Here is a 15,844-nt window from a genome sequence, read left to right as displayed (position 1 = left end):
AAAAGACTTTCTTACTTGAAGAAGGGAACGATTTTCTTGGCAAGGATCTCGGCAGTGCGGAAGCCTTGGGAGTAGAGCATGACCTGGGCGATGAGCTGCCGGTCTGGCTTGGTCATGGCCAAGCTGCGGAAGAGCTTCTTCAAGTTGTCGGGCAGGTTGGATCGGCCGGCATAGCCAGGATTCATCGTGATGAAGATGGCCATGTCCGGGCTCACCTTCACCTGCTTGTTCAGGAGCTCTGTGGTGACAGGCACACCTGAAGGAATGACAAGAGATGCTTTATAGTGGTTTGCCTTCAAACTGCCCCCCCTTTTGTATTTTGGATGTTGACACATACTCCTGTCTCTGTTGGGGTTGCTGTGTTCCCTCAAGGCTACTTGAATGTACTGGACTTGCTGGGAGACAGCAGATAGCATTCGCTCCTCCAGACGATTGAACTCGTCAAAGCAGCCCCAAGCGCCAACCTGACACAATCCCACGAAGATACGACCCATGGCCTAAAGATAAAGAGGGGAAGCAAAATATTCAGATTACACAACATATACAGTATTTTTTTAAAAGTAACGTGTGCTGATGGACTGATGACACATAAATGGGCATGGGCACCGAAGAGAGGGGTGGAGGGAAGAATACCAGTGCTTCAGCACAGTATGGAACAATAGAAAAAAAAATTAATAAATCGTCATATACCTGGAAGTCAAAAGTCTCATCACAGTTGAAGACCAAAACAAAGCGACCAAGCTGGTGACCCAAAGCTTTCACAGACTCAGTCTTCCCTGTGCCAGCAGGACCTAGACAGATTTATTAATTGAGATCAGTTGAATCTCATGGACAAATGCTTATTGGCAAACAAAAAGCAAACTTACCAAATGGTGACCCTCCTAGGCGAGCCTCCAGAGCTTGAGTCATAGTCAGGTAGCAGCGGTCAGTCAGCGGCGTCTGGACGAGCTTATCCTGGACGCCCAAGTATTCAAAGCCATAGTTGAACTTGGCATTCGCCATCTGGATGGATAATTGCTGCAGCACATCAGTCTGCTTGGGGTCAAAGTAGAAACGCATTTGACTGAGCCACTCGAATGACTTGGGGTTGTCTATCTTGTTCTTTATCAGAGTCCTGGTCACGTCACGCTGGTGCACCAGCTCGGTGATCTAATTGTGGGACAGAAAAAAAAAACGACTTCAGATGATAATTGTAATACAGCGCTACCAAGACTTACGAGTTTAATTCGTTCAGTGACCATGCTTGTAACTCCATTTACTTATAATAAATAACATTTTCCCATTGAACTGAATTGAAATGTTATTAATCTGTTCCTGCCACCCCCCCGAAAAAGACTTTTTTGTTAAGCCTTTTCAATAAAGAAAAATACCAATGTTTTGTATAAAAACACAAGAGAACATAATGATATAAACTGGTTTCATAAAGCATAATTGCTCTGCGATGGACAAGCCAAAAATCATTGCGCTTATTCATGCTTATTAAAGCAGTCCTTTCTTATTATATTCCTGGTAATTTACCAGTTACTTTCCACTTTAACACTGTTTCTCAATGACAACCGTTAAAGCTCATCATCAAGAATGCACTCCTTCTTGGTTCGCTACACTATGATTTTACAGAATGGCTGCGAACTACTGAGCTGCTAGCTTCTGGAGGGACCTGCAGCTAGCAGCTGTCTCAAGCCTCTCCAGGCTAACAGCACATCCCTCGCGAAAACAATATATAGTTTTAAATTTATCAACTCATTGATGTCTCTCAAGGGGAAATTAAACTCACACTCCGATATATACTTTGTGTTGCACACCACACACAGAACCACATCACACACACACACACACACACACACACACACACACATGCATACAAACACGCAAGGAGAGATACACAGCGAAAGAGGTGCTAGACCACTTCAGCTCAGTTCCTTGCTCAAGGGGACCTCAACAGTAGCCAGCAAGCAGACTAGCATCTCTCCAATAAATAGCTGCAATGTTATTTGTTTTACATTTTTGTCTGTAAGGGGGCCTGAACCCATGTTCCCTGACTCCAAAGCCCAAATCCCTACAGACTGAGCTACAACCATCCAGGCTCAAGTGACACCAAACAATCAAATTCCCGGTGGGCCCATGCTATATCAACGACTGGACTCATCCAAGGTTGCCTGCACGCAAGTACTTGCGCTGGATAGCTAAGTGCCACCACTACCGCAAATCGCACTTGGTCACTCATTTCAACGCTGTGGGCCCCGATAGTAGGTAAAATTAAAAAAACAAAACACCTCCAACATTATCACTAACAGCACTCCATCACTGAAATAGAGCTACAACTGCAAACCAATTTTTCCCCCCCACTTCATTCGAGCGGCAACGTCGCTGAAGGTTACACGTGAGTCAAATTTTGGCTCGCAATACAAAGCAAAATAAATAAATAAAATAAATTAAAAAAACATTAAGTGATGCATTATAACTCTGAAAACATTCAAATTGGGGCACTCGTAAGTCAAGGTACCACTGTGATGATGAAACACTTTTACGAGATGTTCTTTTTCCGCTGACCAGGTGTTCTAGTTTCTTCCTGCGAAGTGGGGGTTGCTCCATCAGCACAGTGTCAGCCAGCACATTGAGCGTGGCCTCGACATTTGACAACACCCCCTGCATGGGGCTCATGTCCCCACCACCGGAGACTGTCGTCAAGGCAGACTCTATGTTCTCGGACCAGGCGATCTGGGTGGACAGCACCACCAGCTGGGCCTGCGGAGAGAGAGCACAAAGAGGTTACACTTTAAGATAGTCAGATCACAAATCAATCATTCAATCCTTTGTTTATATGGCTCCTTTCATAAAAAAACAAAAAAGTAATCAGAAAGCTACACAAAGTGCTTTAGAAAACAATTAATAAAAGACTGAAAAAAAAAAAAAAAAACCTCCCACAAGCTCACAGTCTTCAACTACCCCATACTCATCGTCCCAGGTATAAAAACAGAGACACGACTGATGGGACATGGCTGGGAACAGAGTGGAGTGAGGAAGCGGTATCATAAAGGGCGGTCAGAAATAACAATAAATAAGACAATTGATACCAAAATAAATACAATAAAAAATCAAAACAAATAAAAGTTATAGTGTTCCCTCCCAATATTTGGGATTCACTACTCAAGAGTTCACCTATTCGCAGATTTTTAGGGGGAATCTATCCTCCCGTTATTTACTCCAAAACACACCTATTTGCTGTTTTTGCAGTCTGGCCAAAGCCATGTCTAATAAAAGTATTGTGGTGCAATCTTGGTGGCAAGGAACTATGTTAAAGTGAGGGGAGGAGTTTCTGTTATACAGCCCCGTAGAAATGTAGTGCTTTGCTACCATCTTGTGACATCTCTAGCCAATAATAATCCCTATCCCCTGCAAATGGCAGGGAAACATTGTATAATCAAACTGGAGTAACTCATCCATCTATCCAACCATTCTCAATACCGCTTATCCTGTTTAGGGTTGCGGGGTGCAGGTGTAATGTACTCTCTTTCTGGTTCTCATCAGCAGACATGCTGATACATTCTTCACTAACTGTAAGCGACTAATATAATAATAATAATATATAAAATGATTTATGGCGGCACGGTGGCCGACTGGTTAGAGCGTCAGCCTCACAGTTCTGAGGACCCGGGTTCAATCTCCGGCCCCGCCTGCGTGGAGTTTGCATGTTCTCCCTGTGCCTGCGTGGGTTTTCTCCGGGCACTCCGGCTTCCTCCCACATCCCAAAAACATGCATTAATTGGAGACTCTAAATTGCCCGTAGGCATGACTGTGAGTGCGAATGGTTGTTTGTTTCTATGTGCCCTGCGATTGGCTGGCAACCAGTTCAGGGTGTACCCCGCTTCCTGCCTGATGACAGCTGGGATAGGCTCCAGCATGCCCGCGACCCTAGTAAGGAGAAGCGGCTCAGAAAATGGATGGATGGATGGATGGAAAATGATTTATTTTTTATGAAGACCAGAAAGGAGAACGTTACGGGAGTCAATGCAGCTGGAGATAAAAGCTTGGATCCTAACCCTAATCTTCTCTAGAACAGGGCTTTTTTATTTACCATTTAAAATAAACAATTTTACATTATTTGAACGTTTTTTTTTAACCTGATATGAATGACCTGGCCCATTTTAAAACTCAAATGTGGCCTTTGAGGACAAATGTTTGCCCATAACAGCTCTAGAGACAGACGGACCCTGGCAATGTTGTAAAGGTGGTAGAACCCAATATAAAATATACAACATGAACTAGACGAGATCCAACCTGATAACGATCGATCCAGTCGATGTACATGCTCAAGTCGACAGCGGTGCCCTTGTTGAAGCCCGTGACCTCCGTGACGGACTCTGCCAGAAGCTTGGCCAGAGTCACCCTCATCTCCTTCTCTACCAATGTGAGCCACTCGTTGATCTTGGGGTGCTCCGTGATGGAGACAGGCGTCTTGTAGACTATTTCCTCGCCCTCGCGGGATGATATGCCCAGCACCTCGGTGTTGTCCTCGTTGAGCAAGATGCTGGAGACGCCGGCGAACATCTTTTTGAAGTGCTTCTGCAGTTTGGCCACGTTCTTGCTGTTGCCGATGATCTCCAGCAGGTCCTCGTCTCCCACGAAGTAGAATCTGAATTGAGCAGTTTAAAAGAGACATTATGTGATATGTTTAAAACTGTTCCTAGGTGTCTTGATAAAAGGTCTCTGATGGGAGGATACATTGTAGAACTCTTAAAATCCATTTGTAACTGGTTCAAATCATGCAGATTTAGGGGCTTCTTCTGCCTTGTGTAAATTCAGAGTAAGGGCTTCTTTCCCAAGCCAACTGGGGTAAGCGGCTACTAACTTACAACGATGACGCTATATTCCGAATCTTTACTGAACCCTGAACCTACTATTATTTGCAAAGGTAAATGACGAGCAACTAATCTAATAACTTTTGTGGTGTAATTGGAAACTCTGAGACTCCCGTCGGAGAAGGAGATCCTCCACAGACAGACTGCAATTGATTGATATTTGCACCAAGCCTACATTGGCTAATTTAACCGTATATGATACAGGATTATTGCTGTCGCTTGACAATGGCGGGTCTGGTAGCCTAGCTTCTCAATCACAGTAGCAATGTGACAAATAAGCACCATCTTTGTGGAATGTTCTAAAAAAATAAATAAATAAAAATAATAATAATAATAATTAAAAAAAATAAAATAAACACAGAATGCGCAGTTCAAACTCCTCTAACATTCTCCATAACAAATATATTCAGGAAAAACCAATTGAAAACTAAAGTACATGACCTATTCTACTGCCCACTGATGTACTCGCTAATAATGTTCTATTTGCGGCATGCTCTTACCGTTGCGTTTTATTGCAAGTGACTGCTTTTGAAAAGTCATGGTAATTTTGATGTGTAGAATTTCACCACGTACGAGCTTGGTGGATATTTTTAACTGAAACTTGTCAGCCAATCAGAGAAGGGGTTCCCTTAGTAGAGGACGAAACCCAAGAGTCAAGGTGATATGTTGAGAAATAATCAAGTTATACGGTTTCACTCCAATTAAAGCTGAGGGTGTTTTTATGACCAGATTTTCTAGAAGCGAAATCACAAAAACATTCCCCAAGGCCATTTTTTCCAACACAAAAAACTAGATTTTGGGAAAATCTTGTCATATTGCTAATCATAAGTGGAGTAACTCGGGGTCAGCTATGAAAATTTGACGCACTGTTGTAACAGTGGGGCTGAGGTGCAGAATGGCATGCTCAGAGATGCTTTTAGAAAGAGGAAGATAACTAAAGAATTAATAGTGTCTTGAAGGGCAAAATTAAATGCGCTATTTGGTTGCAACCAGCAGAGGCGCTGTTGAGTTAGTCTCAACTAGTTTGTCATCTAAAGAAAGACAGCATGACATCAGTTACGGAAAGTTAACTGGCTAAACCAAAACTATGCGATCTAAAATGTATATAATTTAAGATCTGGACATCGGGTTACCTCATCACCAAAGCATTTCATCGCCTTAATGCACAACATGCTGCAGCGAAGAAAGACACCACAGCTACCACCAACCGTTCTACTGCAAGCAAGCCTAGTTTGTCTGAGTAACTGACTTAAAGGGGAGAAGCAATATCAGTGACAACGGTGATCACATACTGTTGAAGCAGATTTTCCAATCTCCGGGGTGTTTTCCTTTCACTACTCCAATGCAAGGTGTCTGAACAACCGGCTAAAATCATGTTACCAAGTTAGTTGTGCGTCTTATGTGCGCAAGTCTCTCTTTTATGAAGGAAAACAGTTAAGACAAGCTCATTGCTTTGTAATGTTAGCGCTGTTTTTAGCATTAGCATTCTGACTCCACAGACCGCTTCTTCTTGATATTTTTTGACAAGTGACAACAGTCTGAAAGAGTGCTAAAGACACCTACAGGATATAAGTGGCACAACACTACAACAACTGTTGCTTAAATTCACCTATTCAGTCTGTCTATTCACAGGATTCGAGACTGCGACCTTTTTTTCAGCGTATGCAAGTCAGAATTTTCATCTGGTTGGGTTTGCATGTTTTAATGCTCCTTCTAACACAGACAGACATTGTGGTTGAAAGTAGCCCTCTTTTTCAATTTTCCAGTTTCTGCATGTGCATTGATCCCCACATCTTCTTCAATAAACACACTGCATGCATGCAGAATAATACAAATGGTGACTGTGAAAAAAAATAAAAATAAATACTGTTCATTTGCTGTAATGTCTGTTCTAAATCAACTTACTTGGATAAAAAGAGTTAAATAAATTAATAAACAAAAATGTGGGATGGGAATACCGGCAGATCTCATCATACAAGCGCTACCCGAAGCAGCTAATTAAAAAAATAAAATAAAATAAAATATAAAAATAATAATGAATTGTCTGTTTACCTTGGAAATGAGGATCTTTCCCTCTCCAGGTACTCTCCGAGGGCCTTCTGGATTTTTCCAAGAAGGTCAGCCAACCTCTCCAGGGACCTCTGCACCCCTTGTATGTTCAGCACGTCCATCACCAGCGGAGACTTGGTCACTTTCTTCATCAGAGCCAAGAACTCAGTGCTGATACTATAAGACAAATCATTTGGCATCAGGTTACACTGCAGTTGTTGGCTGCTTTTATGAGATGAAGGTGGTTCTTTGTGGACCTCTGGAATCTCTGAGTTTCTACAGGCAGCAGATGTTTGATGTCAGCACTGCCCGTAAAGATGCCCTCCAGGTAGACCCATCGACGCTGGACATCAATCCAGACGTCAAACAGAGCCATGATCCGATTCAGTTTGTCCTCCCAGCTCAGAGCATCTTCCTCAAACACCTAAAAAAAAAATAAACAAATAAAACATTTTTTTAAAACACACACACACACACACACACACACATACACAAAGCATGTTATGAATGCAGTTTTGCTGGCAAAGAATAAATCTAACTTTTGCTGCAAGATTTCACCTTGTAGTACGGTGACAACTTCATCGCAGACACACTGTTGATATGCTCTTTGACTTTGTTAAAGAGGTCATCCCAGCCTCTGATCAGTCGACACTTATTCTGGTAATTTACCAAGTCGAGCTCGTAGGAGTTCCACACCTCGCGGATCTGCAGAGAATAAAGACTTATTAGCAAGCCAAGTACTATAAACTTAAATATAATGAAGCTTTGCCTGATGCGAGCTCACCTGTTTGAGGAACTCCTCCAGAGCCATCTCTCCCTGGGCTACCAGGAGCACGTCCTTCACAACCATCTCGTTCTTCTGCAGATCAACATCCCAGATCTGACCCAGGGTCAGTTCGGATAGCACCCAGTTGACGTGCAGACGCTTCATCAGCTGCTTCCAGTGGCGGTCCTTCAGAGCCTCCGACTTAAGCTCGATCACCAACATATTTACCTGTTAAAAGCAACAAAATAAAGCTTACAATTTACCTGAGACATTTTTTTGTTAGTGTGTATTGAGGGTAAAAGAACCGCCTTGACCTTGAGATATCCCTTCAGCAGCCTCTGGACATACTCATAGGAAGCATACTGTCTTAGCCTTGCTTGGAAGTTCTTTAGCTGGTTTAGAAGAGCATCTAGGTTTTGACGAAGCTATAAACATAAAAAAAGACAGGTACATACCACAATATTTGAACAAATATAAAAGGGCTATTTCAGAATTATTTACTACCTTGCGAGGTTGAACAGACACCCACGGCTGCTCCTTCATCTGGTCGATCTGCTCCCACACCTTTGAAAGCTCGGACCACACCTCCTTCAGGTCATGCAACTCCTCCAGTGCGACCTACAATTCAGAAAGAACAATTTTGTCAGTCGCTGATAACAGAAATTAAGTGGTTATGCCATTATTTAGTCTTACCTGAACCCTCTCCTCACTGCCACTTAGCAGGCCTGTGTCTGTGAGCTCCAAAGCCTCTTTGGCACGGGCACACTTCTCTCTTTCGATCTTCAGACGACCGAAGTTGCCTTCATAGATCGTTAGAGACTGAAGAGCCTCCTCAGGACGCAAGTTACCCTGATGGACATGTATTATTAAAGCATAAGGGGATGCTATTATTTCACAGTTGGCTGTAAACCAATAGCCAATTTCCTCTTACAGCAACTGGTTTGGTCTTCTCCCATTCATTGAGCAAGTCGGTGGTGCGGTTTTCTACAGCCTTGTCCTCCTGGACAATCTTCATTTGCAGGTTGGCCACCTGCTGCTGGATAGCAGTGTCCTTCCGCTTCATGATGTCACTGAAGGCACCCCATTCACCCTCAATGTTATCAATGTAGAGCCACGATGGAGGGAACTGGAATCTTTGCTTTTCCAGCAACCGCTGCCCATTACGGAACAACTAAGAAAAATAATCCCAATTGAAACCAGCCCTCATCATGCTTATATGATAAAAATGTGTTAAACTATCAACTCACGTCCACATTTTTCTCAAATTGCTTGATTTTGCGCTTCAGAGTCTGGACATATGTGATGAAGTTGACAGCATCTGACGTGCTCGCCGTGTCCACGGAATGTTGCTCCAGGTCTTGACGGGACTAAAATGACAGAAAGTTAATGTCACATGATACTAATATTTTAGCATCTCTCTTTGTAATGCAAATTCAAAAAAGGATGTTGTCATAGTTTACCTTGGAGATTTGGGAATGGAAGTCCTGCATATTCTGACCGAGCATCTGCCCAAACTTGCTGAGGACCTCTTTGTGCCACGAGTCATACTTTAAATTCACCTTAGACTGTACCTGTAAAAAAGCATTCAAGCATATTTCAGCTAAAAGGTGAATTTTATACATCTTCATGAAAATAAGCAAAAACTGTTGTCATTACTTTGCCATAGTCAATGACCGCCGGTCCAAACTCTTTACGAGTCTCTGCATTGTCAAAGGTTCCACGTGCTTTGCGGATCTGGACAAGTAGGGCCTGCCACTTGGTGAGGTCCTCACCCAGACGGTTGTAGATGTTCTCAGCCTGCATGTCCCATAAGCACTGGTACTGCAGCCACACCTGGATGGAGGCAAGCACAATTGAGAAACTGAAGAAAAGGGGTTGGAGGTCACATATAAATCAGGTTGAGCAATATTTACCTTGACATATTGCTCCACCTCACCGACTATGTCTTCGACTGCATTGTAGGCCTCCTCCAAGGCCGAAGGCCCATCCGGCATCCTGGTCAGAGCATTGCGGTAGAATTTCTCCTCCTCCGATAACTCGTAGTGGACCCCAACCTGGTGAAGATTTATTCAATTGATAATGTGGACTGTTGGTTTACCTCAGTGGTATCATAAACCAATGGATTAATATGTTCCCTACCTGGTATCTCTGGCTCTGGATCCTGGGAAGCGAAAGGATGACCATCTTCCAAGAAAACATCTCTTGGTAGAGCTTGTAGCGACAGTCTTCAATGGGCGGGTTCAGGTAGATGACCTGGTTGGTGATCCTCAGCTCATGGACTACATTCTAGAGAAAGGAAGTGTTTTTCACGGCGATGTTTACAGCAATGTTATAATCAACTTAATTGTCGAAAATGCTGACCTTGATCTTGGGCTCGCCCCCTGGTTTGTGGCTCACTTGAGGAGCCTCTGTGTCCATATCTACATCGGCTTTATCCTCCACTTGACCACGTAGCACTTGAGTCCAGGCCTTGAGTCCGGCCTGCAGACGAACTCCCAGGATACGCTCAATCTGCACAAAATAAATCAGGAGTGAAATAAAAATTCAGAGCAGCACGGTGGGGGTGTGGTAGTGGTTAGCACTTCTGCCTTACAATCTAGAGCTCCCTGATTCAAATATTAGCTAGTTCATATGTTCGTCCTGTGCTTGCATGGGTTTTCTCCGGGTACTCCAGTAACCTCCACATATAAAAACATGCATAATAAGGTTAATCGAAGACTAAATTTTCCATTGGTGTGAATGGTTTGTCTATATGTGCCCTGCAATTGACTGGCGACTTGTCTAATATGTACCCCACCTCTGGCTCGAAGTCAGCTGAAGTAGGCTACAGTTCACAGGCAACTCTAATGAGGACTATAAAATAAATGGATGGATAATAATTCTGGTCTGCATGACTTTTGAGGATAATTGTTTTTCCAGAACAGAACCCCAAATTCTATCATTTTTGGGACAATGGAGGTTCCACTGTATTCGCTCTCATTCATGGCACCAACCTACCTCGATGTCAAGCTTGTTGACCCAAATGGGTAAGTTGGAGTAGGAGTGCAAGTTGAGGTCATCCACAGCTTTTTGGACTCGATTGAGAATGTCTGAGAAGGTTTTGTGGTCGAACATGCAGGTATCCAGGGAGCGGACCTCCAGATCTATTTTTTCCTCAATCAGCAAAAGGTCATCCACCTGGAAAAACCACATAATAGGCAAGTACAGCACTCATCAGTCTGGTTTTTAAAAAAAATAAATCCTACAAGGAGAAAATTTCTCCAGACTGACCTTTTCCTGGAAGTTGAAGACTGTCTCAGCCAGCCTCTGAACATAAGGATCCAGCTTGTAGGACTCCCACACCAGAGTGATACCCTCAGTAATTAGCGCCTGCACCTCTTTCTTCAGGCCGGCCACCAAGAGGGAGATGGAGCACCTCTCCTCCACCTTCTCGCAAGTACGTTCGTAAGTGCGAACGCTTTCGATCAGAGAGATGGCGAACGGGTAGAGCTGGTTGGCTTGGTGGGCCTTGTTGACGATGGCGAGTGGCACACGGAAGCTCAGCCACTTGAGGTTGCGCACTTCTTTGGACAGTGTGATGATTTCTGGGAGGAAGTTGACTTTGAGTTTTAACATGTTTCCTGTCCGACCTCGGGCGCGAGTGCTCTCGATGGTGAAGATGCGACCAGACACTCCAAGGTTACGCTGCTGCACCTAGTATGGGGAGGTGGGGACAAAAAAAATCTATTAAGAAAGAAGATACTGTTAAATTCTAACTACTCTTAACTACTCTACCTTTTTTCCCCAGCTTCAACCCCACGAGGTTTGATTTTCCCCAATCCCAGGAGTTATGCTTCTCTCACGCCACCAAAATCTTGTTCACTTTTCATGAATTTTCAAGTTTTTAAATCAAATCCACACACACAAACACACACACACTAGAGTATTCACATCAGCATCTGCCTACGATGCAGCTTTCAGGTTTAAGGCAATAAACCTGGGTGTTGAAAAATGCAATTGTGTGGCTGCACAAGGTTTGGCATAAAAGAATCGACACTATGACGTTGGAGAAAGCAGTGTGGAGAAGTTTGTTGCTGCAAGAAGACAAAGGCGTCCAGATTCACTAAGTGAAAACGAGGCTGAAGTTAGTGACAAGATGGCAGGGGAAGCTGTGCTGCTTCTCTTAAACTCAGGACACCGAAAACAAAGATTTTAGTGGGTTCCATGAGCAGAACGACATTGAATGAATGTGACTACAGCGCTCGGAACACTGATTTTGCTGGGGAACAGTACAGTCTACAATACATTCTCGTATATGTATGTTTAATATTTACGGCTTAAGTGTGATGTGCGTTATAAATTGGTGCACTCGATGGACTGACTATCGCAGCAATTAATTTGACTTATTATTTTATTTACTTATTTATTATTATTGAAATGTTTTTCCCCCCCAATATAAAGCAGCCTCTTTGTACCTTGCGTCCCCAGTCGTCGAAAATCTCTTGAGTGTTGAGCTTGGCCCTGAAGCTATCTCCATCCTGCTTCAGCTTGAGCCCCTCCACGTGATTCTCCCAGCCCTTGCCGAGAACATCCTCCACTCTCTTCATGTACGCCGTCAGCTGGCGGTCGATCTGCTTGGCCCAGATGATGGATCCCGACACGGGAGGTAGGTCTCGCACATGGCTCATCTTGCACGCCTGGCTCTGTGGGTACTGCACCTTGAACTTGTCGTGCAGTGACTCGATGTCATCTTTTACGCGCTGGATGAGCTGCGTCTGATACTCGCGGATGGCGCCGCGGATGTGCGGGCGCACAAAGAGTGCGTTAAAGCGGGAGAAGATGCGAAACATCTCATTGGCATTCTTTGCTGTGCCCAGCTGGTCGCGAAGGCGGGCGGTGATGCGGGTCTCCACACGGTCGATGCGTTCGTCGTAGCGCTTCATGGCAGCTTCCCAGGCTTCCATGCCCTCCTTGGACACGTCCAGGCCGTCCACCTCTTTGACGTTCTCGTAGGCCAGGTTGACCTCCTCGATGGCGTTGGCATCGGCTGCATCAAAGAGAACTCCAGCCACTTTCAAGTCCTGAGGCTCCACAGTCTCTCCCGGGGCATGCTGCGGCACGGCGGAAACCTGAAAAAAGAGAGTTGTGATTAGATGATTACTTAGATGTACTGGACAATAACTGTAAAAGAAGAGTATTCTAGGATGCAGACCGCCAGCATCACTTAAAACATCAGTCAGTGGCAACATTCTCTCAAAACAAAAATTAATAACAAAAAGGAGGTTGTTTAATTCACCCCCAGATTTTCTTCTGAACCCAAAATAGAAAAATCTTATTTAAATCCTTAATACTTGTAATCTTCACAAAATTACAACTTCATATATGAGTCAGTGTTGTACCATCTAGATGTTTTTTTTTTTCATTTCATTGATTCTGGAAGACAATTTAGTGTGTTCCAGGGCCTCGGAGCTCGAAAGTAAAGTAATAAAATGGACAAATTACTCTGTTTGAAGGCGGGAGAAAAAAGGTTGAAAGAAAGGGAAACATTTAAATAAAAAGGTAGAAAAATAGTAAAAGTTACTGAATTTTCTAAAATCCAGATCAACGTCATAAAAATATACACTTCTGTAAGTGTTTGAAAATCATAAATGTGGATTTTGGTAAAATAAAACGACAGTGAATTGCTAACAAATTTTCAATCTTGATATGATCCAAAACAGATAGGACATTTGGTATTTTACAGCAAAAGAAAGTTTGAAACGCACAGTATAAGAGTAAGGAGGGGAAAGTACAACTAAGTGTTTTTTAATGAATTTAATTTGCTTCCAAATATACCTCTTATAGCTCATTTGACCACATTAGACAGTGTTGACATTCTTATTTTAAGTTTTGGAGTTTGGGGTTTTTTTGGGATGATTTTAAATGTTCTCGTTAGAAGAATATATACTCATCATGAAAAACTGCAGTCAGCAAGGTCCAAACAAACTGTGACAAAAACCTTGGAGAAGGTAACAATCATGAGGAAAAATGACTAAACACAGTATGCTTACCTGAGGCCTCAGCACGCGGACAATGACGGCCCTCAGCTGCTCGTGCTGCCTCCTAAAGCGCCTCATGTGATCCAGGCGCGACTGGAGCTTCCTGTGGGCGGGGCTGAGGCGCCACACCATCTTCAGGTTCTCTTCTCGCTTCCTCTTCACAATGTCCCTCAAGAGCACTTGCAGTTTCTCATACTCATCTTCCCAGGTCTGGAACACCTCGAAGCAGGCCACCATTACCTGCAGTAGAAGAATATACAGTGAACTCCCACATATTGGCCCTTTGGCATTCGCAAGTTCGCAGAATTATCCTCAGTTATTTGCTGTGCTCGGGCCAAAACAATATAAATATTGCTTTGGCACCATCTTGTGGAATACTGATGCTGTGGTGAGGTTTAATTCATTAATGCCACATAATCTAACTACTGAATACAGTCATTTATGTAAAATGAGTTCATGATTGTGCACATGCTAGAAGAATGGTGTTGACGCTTTGCTGGTTAATCTTTGTGTTGTTACAGACCACAGTAAATCAATCAATCCAAAAGGAACGAAGCTCCATTTTAAGCACTTTGTGACCATCTTCTGGCATCTATAGGCAATAACAAACAATTAAAAATGATTATTATTTTTTTGTTTTAAGGTCATTTTATTATTTATTTTCGGGGGGGGGGGGATTATAAAAGGTGCCTTTCACCAAGCGTTGTGCTGTACATTGAGGATAATCTGATTCTAACTGTTGTTTTTTGCTCTATTTATTCACCTTTCATTCATCTGTACCTGTGTATGTGCTTCAAATTCAGGTAGATGGTTTAGGTAGGGGGAAAAAATAAGATGTTCTTGGAACTGTGTGTGCCCTTGATTTTTGCGAAAAAAATAATACATAAAATTAAGTATTTAGAAATCTTAACTATACACAGCAGGGCTCTGTCTCTTTGAAGCCCCCACTATTTGCACCAGTGTGTAATGTAAGATTCAGATAAACAACAGAGAGAAGTGATTGACCACTTGAATGGAACACACCTTTTCAAATTCCTCGTATGCAACGTGCATGAGCTTCCTGGTGCCCAAGACCTTGAGAAGCTGCGAGCTCAAATCCCTGGAGATGGCCTCGACCAGACGTAGGGCTCTCTGAATGGGGTACTTTGTGTTCCTGATCTTCTTCAGGTGAGTGAATATGGCCATCAGAGCCTGACGGATCTTGTCCAGCTCAGAGGCGGAGAGCAAGTCATTGAGGGGGAAGTCTTTCATCAGAGGGTTGTAGTCATTGACAGTTTCCACCGCCTGTTTCAGACCTTGGAAGGAAGGACAAATGCAATGATTACTAGAGGCAAGGTGTGGGGGGGGGAACCAAAAAACCAAAGTGAAGCAGCATTTTGTTTCTATGCCCCTCAGCTGTGGAACAAACATCCTGAACACCTAAGATCTGCTTAAACTGTCGGTACATTTATATCAAATAAAATTGCCTTGCCTAAACTGGGAAATCTCAAATTGGCTGTCAACTCACCAGTGTCAGTATCGAAGCTGACAGTTGCGTGGAAACGTTTTCCATGCTTGAGGATGTCCAGCGTGAGCAGAACCTCTGGGCTCTCCCGCTTCTCTTGGATCCTGTTGAGGGCCCGTTCCAGATTGAGCCAGAAACTGATCTCCTGCAAGGCTGTGCCTGATGCCGGGTCACGGTCCAGCTTTGTCACCTGGAATATGAATGGGGGGGGGGGGTCCGGTCCAGTTTAGAAGGCCTAAGATTCTTTCTGAGCATATTTTATTTTATTTTTTTCCCCAATCGCTTTTTGCATCATTAATGGATTGTAGCAGCACAAGACCCCAACCCATTTCCCTTTATCGCGAGCCTGCAGACTCACATTCAAAACTTATCCAGATTAAAGTCAAGTATTTTGTCTTTATGTGTTATTAACTGTGGTTGAATTTTTATACTTTGGAAATGCATCTGTGATATTAAATCACCTCTGTCTTTGTCACGGAAGTTAAAAGTTGAGCGGTCCATTGTTTTTACATCTTAAAAACAACAGTGGTTGCCTTATATTTACACTACTAGTTTAAAATTGTCAAATGTTACTGAAAACATCGGCTGTACAATTTAAGGTTTTTTGATGGCAACAGTTCTTTTTCCGGGTACCAGCATATTTTAGGAG

General features: G+C 43.3%; 1 protein-coding gene across 1 annotated transcript in view; it reads right to left on the bottom strand.

The window, feature by feature from the left end:
- The window catches only part of dync1h1 (dynein, cytoplasmic 1, heavy chain 1), a 50,513-nt gene that overhangs the window by 28,713 nt on the left and 5,956 nt on the right, over positions 1–15,844 (bottom strand). The window contains exons 5-30 of the mRNA XM_061697354.1: positions 15,199–15,385; positions 14,715–14,986; positions 13,704–13,931; positions 12,129–12,782; positions 10,945–11,367; positions 10,672–10,851; positions 10,036–10,185; positions 9,814–9,960; positions 9,588–9,728; positions 9,331–9,507; positions 9,135–9,245; positions 8,922–9,041; positions 8,606–8,845; positions 8,368–8,523; positions 8,179–8,292; positions 7,989–8,099; positions 7,693–7,902; positions 7,467–7,613; positions 7,166–7,332; positions 6,912–7,085; positions 4,279–4,633; positions 2,551–2,745; positions 867–1,149; positions 691–791; positions 338–497; positions 16–256 (exon numbers count right to left, since the gene is read on the bottom strand). Of these exons, the coding sequence (XP_061553338.1) occupies positions 16–256; positions 338–497; positions 691–791; positions 867–1,149; positions 2,551–2,745; positions 4,279–4,633; positions 6,912–7,085; positions 7,166–7,332; positions 7,467–7,613; positions 7,693–7,902; positions 7,989–8,099; positions 8,179–8,292; positions 8,368–8,523; positions 8,606–8,845; positions 8,922–9,041; positions 9,135–9,245; positions 9,331–9,507; positions 9,588–9,728; positions 9,814–9,960; positions 10,036–10,185; positions 10,672–10,851; positions 10,945–11,367; positions 12,129–12,782; positions 13,704–13,931; positions 14,715–14,986; positions 15,199–15,385 (5,444 nt within the window). The remainder of the gene's footprint in view (positions 1–15; positions 257–337; positions 498–690; positions 792–866; positions 1,150–2,550; positions 2,746–4,278; positions 4,634–6,911; positions 7,086–7,165; positions 7,333–7,466; positions 7,614–7,692; positions 7,903–7,988; positions 8,100–8,178; positions 8,293–8,367; positions 8,524–8,605; positions 8,846–8,921; positions 9,042–9,134; positions 9,246–9,330; positions 9,508–9,587; positions 9,729–9,813; positions 9,961–10,035; positions 10,186–10,671; positions 10,852–10,944; positions 11,368–12,128; positions 12,783–13,703; positions 13,932–14,714; positions 14,987–15,198; positions 15,386–15,844) is intronic.

Source organism: Phycodurus eques, chromosome 14 (assembly GCF_024500275.1).
Source record: "Phycodurus eques isolate BA_2022a chromosome 14, UOR_Pequ_1.1, whole genome shotgun sequence".
In the NCBI taxonomy this organism is placed as follows: domain Eukaryota; kingdom Metazoa; phylum Chordata; class Actinopteri; order Syngnathiformes; family Syngnathidae; genus Phycodurus; species Phycodurus eques.
The sequence above is the reverse complement of the archived record's forward strand: the minus strand, read 5'-3'. Positions and strand labels throughout refer to the sequence as shown.